The sequence below is a fragment of the Phragmites australis genome, chromosome 9 (assembly GCF_958298935.1).
Source record: "Phragmites australis chromosome 9, lpPhrAust1.1, whole genome shotgun sequence".
Taxonomy (NCBI): Eukaryota; Viridiplantae; Streptophyta; class Magnoliopsida; order Poales; family Poaceae; genus Phragmites; species Phragmites australis.
Genome location: NC_084929.1, coordinates 10,486,891 through 10,494,347, shown reverse-complemented (window position 1 = coordinate 10,494,347; position 7,457 = coordinate 10,486,891). Strand labels below are relative to the sequence as shown.

General features: G+C 44.0%; 1 protein-coding gene across 1 annotated transcript; it reads left to right on the top strand.

The window, feature by feature from the left end:
- Positions 1-1,945: 1,945 nt before the first annotated feature.
- On the top strand, positions 1,946-7,255 carry LOC133928626 (proline-rich receptor-like protein kinase PERK1). Its single transcript, XM_062375044.1, has 8 exons — positions 1,946-2,730; positions 3,288-3,830; positions 4,571-4,657; positions 4,766-4,836; positions 5,237-5,313; positions 5,626-5,773; positions 6,228-6,389; positions 6,718-7,255. The coding sequence occupies exons 1-8, from the start codon at positions 2,187-2,189 to the stop codon at positions 7,036-7,038; spliced, it is 1,953 nt and encodes a 650-aa protein (XP_062231028.1). The 5' UTR covers positions 1,946-2,186; the 3' UTR covers positions 7,039-7,255.
- The last annotated feature ends 202 nt before the right edge of the window (positions 7,256-7,457 follow it).

The following is a 7,457-nucleotide window of genomic DNA, read 5'->3' as shown; positions in this document are numbered from 1 at the left end:
TGATTATCAGTTATTTTTTAGCAAGTAATGAAAAGGGAGCGAGGATGACTTTTTCTGTGGTAGTGGCGGCGTAACAAAGAAGAAGAGGCAAACCCTGAACTCGTATGTTACTATAGTAGAGGTCCATAAGTATATATAGAGAAAGCCATAGGTTGAAATTTACGACAATCAAACTCTTAACCGATGCATAGTCACACTTACACAAGCTGCTGGATTCGATTTTAACAAATCATTCAAGAAGTTGTCATACACCCGTGCACTTCACCCTAGCCACGACACGGCCCAGTGAGACAAGTGAGCGTATGTGTCTTTCTAGTTCTCTCATTCATATAAACTAATAGGGTAGAGAACGCAACTATTTTTTAAGTTGATCTCACTCCACTGCAGAGCTCTTCACTGGCATAACGAGACTAAAGGACTCCACCATTCCTTCATATGTTGGACTTTTGAGATATATTAGAAATTATTTCCAAATATAATGGATATGTCATAACAAAAGCTAGGTCCTGCCACGTCAAATGGAAATTAAAATGGATTATGGCCTAGTGGATCAATTGGATATTCTTTTGCGTAAATGTATCTGAATGTTTGATAGTGGGTCAAATATACTGATTTTTTTCTCTGTCGAAGGTAAATATAGAAAAAAATGGCAGAGGAAATAGACATGAGCAATGTTCATGCTGCGGCTATACTTTGCAGTTCAGATATAATATCATCGTCCAGGAGTTTCGGGGCAATTTGCATGCTAACGACAAACATGTTATTGTCAAGTCAAGATAGCAAAACGAATATGTGAGCAACCAGCCAAGCTTGCTAAGCATTGCGCGGTCGATCGCCTGAAATTCGAATATGTCATTTGCTACGGCGACCTCTTCATTTTTTCCTTCTTTCACGGACAAAAGATAAACAGTAGACAAGACACGACACGACAGAAATCGAAACACCAACCGTGCGAATTTGTTCGGTACGCGGGCGGTTACGCGTCACGAACCTACGCCGCCAATCACGCTACCACAGTAGGAGACTGGGCCGCGGGCCCGGGCCTACGGACAGCAGGCACGGCCCCACCACGTTGCTCGCGACTTGGAGCTTTGAACACGACACCTCGGGAGACCGTAGCAGTGACCGGTGAGAACGGCCAGACAGGTGGGATCCCGACCGGATCACGCCGGCCCGGGGCCACCGCGCTCGTTGCAAGGCATGGGAGCAGTGAGACTCGGAGGCTGACCTCAGGGGTCCACGCGGCGTAAAACCACCTTAACCCTGCGTCAAAGCTGCGTAATCCAACGGCGGGGATCGTGGACGTACAAAGTTGTGATATCCCGATAATAGAGAGGGGTGTGCCATCTCTTTTATAAGAGAGCGTCTGTAACACGTAAAACAAAATTAATATTTCTATTATGAGTCAATAAAAATAAAGTTATTTATAGAATTGTCTTGACATAGAAAATATTATAAACAACAACTGTGTATCATAATCAAAAGTGGTGGCCAGTAAAGTCTAATTAGTTTCAGTTTGCAGATTATAGGGTGCGATTGTAATCTACAAGCTAAAATCAATAGCTAAATTGTATAATTAATTTTTAATAACTTAATTAGATTATAATAATTCAACATCTGCCTTCGATCGTCTTATACATGCAATCCAATTTATTACCCTCTACCAAGTATTTTTAACGATCCCGACTGAGACAAACCGACTCTGACACACGAGCGGACGAAACTTGTTACGTAATCTTCCCACAACGTCAACGACAGGTGGACCAATTACTCCGGCCGCACCAGGCCTCGACTACCTGTCGGTGACCGTGTGTCAGTAAAGCTTCGCGGTAGACACACCCGAACGCTGTGGAGCCGCGGGGGCGAGGGCCCCAGCCACCACGGCAGTGGGCCCACCACGCTCCCGCTGTCACCTTGCCCTTTCCCACCTCATTCCCTCCCTCCGCGACTCGTCCTTGTCACTTCCCATTTAACTCAATCGCCCTGCCTACTCCTACTCGGCTGCTACTCCTCTTCCACTTGATAGCTTCCTACGATTCTCCTACCTCAGAACAAATTCGAAGCATCTCGCCGTCTCCTCCTCCACTCTTACGCGCTAAGCAACTGCTTAACCCTAGTTTTAGCTCCAGCTCTAACCCCAGAGCTGGAGCCGGAGCGCGGGGGATTCGCTCCTAGCAAGGGGTGCGATGTCGTCGCCAACGGCCGCGCCGGCGCCGACCACGCCCACGGCCCCGCCGGCCAACGCGACCACCCCGCCACCCCCTACCCCGGCGGCGCCGCCCCCTGCGAAGCCCGCGCCCGCCTCGCCGCCGCCCTCCACCCCCGTCCCGCCGCCGGCGGTCCCCTCTGCGTCCCCGCCCACGCCGTCCACCACCCCGGCGACGCCATCCGCGCCTTCGCCCTCCTCCCCCTCCTCACCGGGGTCGTCCGCCACCCCGTCCCCGCCCTCGCCGCCGTCATCCGGGGGAGGGAGGTCGCCGTCCACGCCGTTGTCTGGGGGCAGGTCGCCGTCCACGCCGGGCCACTCGCTCCCGAAGTCGCCGTCGTCCCACTCGTCGGGGGGCGGCGGGTCCGGGGTATCCACGTCGCTGGTCGTTGGCGTGGCCGTCGGCGGGCTCGTGCTGCTGCTGCTCGCCAGCTTCGTGTGCCTCTGCTGCCTCCGCAAGAAGCGTCGCCGCGCGCCGCCTCCGCCGCACTACGGCTACCCGCCTCCTGCGCTGCCGTACAAGGGTGAGATTTCTCTTACACCTCTCGAGCCTGGCTGTCGCTGTCGAGATCCAGATCTGGTGTGTGGGTAGCGTAACTAGTAGCTAGTCACGTCGCTGTCGGTTGCAATTCTTCTGTTCTGGGTAATTCGGGAGGTGGTGCCATGAATATTGGTCAGGTGTGTTAGCGCTCGATTCTGCGCGTAGGTGTTGCTAACATGTGCACACTGGGTTAAAACGTGTTAATTTTAGTAAGTACATATGCAATTTTCAATTTCAATAGTATAACTGGACCTGGATTTCTTAATTATTAATTCTTAATTGCGATTGTGAAGTCTCAGGTACCAATGATAAGGTGTGCTCTTGTGAAGTTTAACAATAAATTACTCTAATTACATTACTTGATAACGAGTTGATGATGCCATGCCTGTTGTCTAAATCAAATATTGTAATGTATTCTATTTTATTTCGAGAGAAACTAACTTGTATATCGTCAGTCATGAATTCCGTTTGAAGGATGTCATTTTCTGTCAATAAAATAGAGACATACTTTTCCTCACGTCATGTTTTATCTTACCGCAGAGGATCCTTATGGTGGAACATACCAGAGTTGGCAGCAAAATGCACCTCCTCGTCCGCCTCCTGAGCACGTGGTTAAGATGCATCCATCACCTCCCCCGGCATATGCCAACCGTCCTCCACAGCCACCACCACCGCCTCCACCTGCTATGATAAGCAGTAGTGGTGGGTCTGGTTCGAATTACTCAGGTGGCGAGATCCTGCCTCCACCATCCCCTAGCGCTGCCCTTGGCTTCTCGAAGAGTACATTCACATATGAAGAGTTGGTGAGGGCAACTGATGGATTCTCCGATGCTAATCTCCTTGGACAAGGTGGTTTTGGGTATGTTCACAGAGGATTGCTGCCTAATGGCAAAGAGATTGCAGTAAAGCAATTGAAACTTGGAAGTGGCCAGGGAGAGCGTGAGTTCCAGGCTGAGGTTGAGATTATCAGCCGAGTACATCACAAGCATCTCGTGTCTTTGGTTGGTTATTGCATTTCTGGAGGGAAGAGGTTACTTGTCTATGAGTTTGTCCCCAACAACACATTGGAATTCCACTTACATGGTATGTTTCTTTTTCATGTTTGCTTCATTATCTGTAATTCATCATGATTCTACTTGTTTTGTCACTGTGATGATGCCAAAATTAAAATGGACTTCTGTAACTGCATCTACATTGCGACTGTAGTCAATAGCTGCCATCTACTACAGCCTGACTAAGCTAATACATCTATTGAGAAATGCAAAATCTTCAAAATTAAACTGGACAACTACTAAAGCGGTTCAATAGAACATTCCAAAAGTTTGTACGTTTCAAGCTTGTTTCTAAAAGCATGAAAATAAATTTGCATTTGTGGGAAAAATCAAGTAGAATTACAGCCTAATCATTAGGAATCTACAGTGGAAGGAAATCCCATAGTCTGATATATTGCAGTTAAATAGCACCACTACCTTCACCTCACTCAGTGATCAATCCCTGGTTAGCCATTCCTTCAAGCTGGCATTTTTAATGCTAGTATCTCCTGAAAAGAGAAAAACAGAACTTCTAGAGAAAAAAAACTCAAATGCTACTGGTCCCATTGGCAGAATGTATTTTGCTTCTTAGTTCTTACCTGCTCGAAATGGCAATGCACAACTTAGTGTCTGACTTGCACAGTTTCTCATATTGGAAAATTCATGGATTAATTTCCCGGGTCTCCTTGAATTTTATTGACACTCCATGAATCCATGACACAATTTAATTGCTATATCCATCTGTCGTATGTTCTATTGCTCATTGTTATGACATACTTGCTCCTTACTTAGGGAAAGATCGACCAACAATGGAGTGGCCCACAAGATTAAAGATTGCTCTGGGCGCTGCAAAGGGTTTGGCATATCTTCATGAAGATTGTAAGTTTACATCCATAACTACCTTCTATATCTTACAATTCATTTCCATGCAAACATAGAAGTGTAGTGACAAGCGGCTCCTTATGTAACATCTTCTTTACTTCATAGGCCATCCAAAGATCATCCATCGTGATATAAAGGCATCAAACATTCTTCTTGATTTTAAATTTGAAGCTGAGGTACATTATGGCTTTCTATTCCTTCTTATTGTGGTGGTTTACAGCTGGCTGTCAGTACTGTTAAAACTGAAAATGTATTTCTTTAAGCATTACTTATTATACATTTACCTCTTTTAGGAGATTTTTTTACATTAAGATCGTTTTAGCAGTCGACATTTATGTAAACTCAGTGTATGTCTGTTAAAGACTTGAATGCTGTTGTAATGTGGTTTCTGCTATATATTCTGTTTGTTTGGGTGGCTGCAAAGATGCTTACTTCTGAATAATTGGCAACTTCAAAGCTGGTAGTGGCATTTTTTTTCCATAACCTATCAGATGAGAAACTTTACAGCCTTCTTGCTTCTAGTCTAGATCATTCTATTTATTGTTTTTACTGTAACTAAGTAGCACCTCTGTACAGGTTGCAGACTTCGGTCTTGCAAAGTTCACTACTGATAACAATACCCATGTTTCGACGAGAGTAATGGGCACTTTCGGGTATGTCTAAATTCTCAACGCACTAGTATGTAATTTAAATATGGTGTTAAAAGTAGATATTGTAGGCTATGGTTAAAACATTCTAAAGCATGTGGGTACCATCACTTATGCAGTTTAGACTAGGTTGAGAATGGTTAATTTTCTTAATGATACAGCATCCTATATAACTTTTTAACCTTAGAATTTGCATCATATTCACATTAAAGAAAAAATAATTATAATGTCATAGCTATCAGTATATTTATTTCAGCATTCAACTGCTATGCTGTAGTGATAATTACAGCTTGCTAATACATATGTTCCTGGCTCTAGGTATTTAGCACCAGAGTATGCGTCTTCTGGCAAGCTCTCTGAAAAATCAGATGTATTTTCTTTTGGTGTCATGCTTCTTGAGCTAATAACTGGGCGGCGACCTGTTGACACATCCCAAACATTTATGGATGACAGCTTGGTTGACTGGGTAATTACTTTAAACAATTTTTGTAGCTTTAATGTTATTCATAATGCTTCTGACCAGCTAAGTAAAAAAAAAAAAAATCTTCTGTTTTTTGAAATGTTAAATAAATGACACTTGATTTTTCTGATACTTCTCATGATTTATTCTTCAAATAAGGCTGCCACCTTGAGAATTGATCATGGCCCATGAATTGTCTGTATAAATTTAGAAACTACTAATTGCTGCTTCCATCTGCGTGCTTTATAATACTATCTTTACTCCAGAATAGTTGTTATTTTCTGCTTCTGGGTCAAGAAGCAAATTTTGGCCACAAGGTTTTATCAATTTTAATAAATGTTGCGAGCTTATTCTATCTTGAATATCTTTTGATGTGGTTAATCTAGAGATTCTTCTTCTTTGACTTTTGTCACTGCTTTGTAGTAATCATCCTAAGAGTAACATTACTGATTCTTCGCAGGCAAGGCCTTTACTGATGCGAGCACTTGAGGATGGTGATTATGAAGCTTTGGTGGATCCTCGGCTGGGAAAGGACTTCAATCCTCATGAGATGGCAAGAATGATAGCCTGTGCAGCTGCATGTGTACGCTATTCTGCACGTCGTCGCCCACGCATGAGTCAGGTAGTAAATAAACATTTTTCTTCTGTCCTAGCAAAACTCCGTAAAATGCCCTTGTAATTCTAAACAACAAAATCTGTTGAACATCTACTTTGGGTATTGTTAAATGCTAGTATTTTCAATCCATTACATATATCACAGGATTTCTACAACCACGAAAAGTATTGTATTGACGATGAAATGTTGATGTTCTTACGTCTGAGTTGGAACTTAGGTCACTCTAGTTTGAATGAGAAAACATGTCACATTGCTATCCAAAGAATTGTGTTCACCATGTGCTCATGTATTTGGATAAATTTTTATGTGGTTGTTTCTTGCCTGATTGATTCAGGTTGTTCGGGCTTTGGAAGGCGATGTATCTTTGGAGGATCTCAATGAAGGTATTCGGCCTGGTCATAGCCGCTTCTTCGGGTCTTACAGCAGCTCGGATTATGATTCTGGCCAGTACAATGAAGATATGAAGAAGTTTAGGAAGATGGCGTTTACTAACAACAATTACACCAGCAGCCAATACAGTGCGCCTACCAGTGAGTATGGCCAGGTACAATCCGGATCAAGCAGTGAGGGTCAGCAGACGCAGGAGATGGAGTTGGGTGCGATGAAGAAAGGTGGCTACAGCGGCTACAGTTCAGGATACAGAGGAGCCTCGTGAGGAAATTCCTTTTTTCTTTTCTTTTGGCATTTTCATTATTGCATTTGTAAAGTCTGGCCGAATTGTATGACCAAAGTTGCTGACTTGCGTGTGGTGAACCCAAGTTTGACCGTGTATAGCTTTTGGTAGCTGGAATCGTTGATTCTTTCGTAAGTATGTTCTTGATGTTCCCACCAACGTTTGTTGTGCAATTCAAAGAGAGCTAGTTGACTGTTGATGCACTGTTCTTGGCTCCATTCTTCTTCATGGATGAGTCGCTCAAAGAACTTCTTTTATCGGTTTCCATGCGTCGATTTGTTCAGAAGATCTTCAGCAATGCCAATTCTGTGCTTGGGTTCTTTCGGCACCTTTATTCCAGTACAAGAATGCTAACTGGTATCACGTGTAATGGGGTGTAACATCTTCACTGCAAACGAATT

What these genes read in the sequence shown, in the direction of transcription:
- LOC133928626 (XM_062375044.1), top strand. Translation starts at nt 2,187, where the DNA reads ATGTCGTCGCCAACGGCCGCGCCGGCGCCGACCACGCCCACGGCCCCG. An exon ending in TCCTGCGCTGCCGTACAAGG is followed by an intron (nt 2,731 to 3,287) that starts GTGAGATTTCTC and finishes ATCTTACCGCAG; the next exon opens with AGGATCCTTATGGTGGAACA. An exon ending in GTCGCCCACGCATGAGTCAG is followed by an intron (nt 6,390 to 6,717) that starts GTAGTAAATAAA and finishes TGATTGATTCAG; the next exon opens with GTTGTTCGGGCTTTGGAAGG.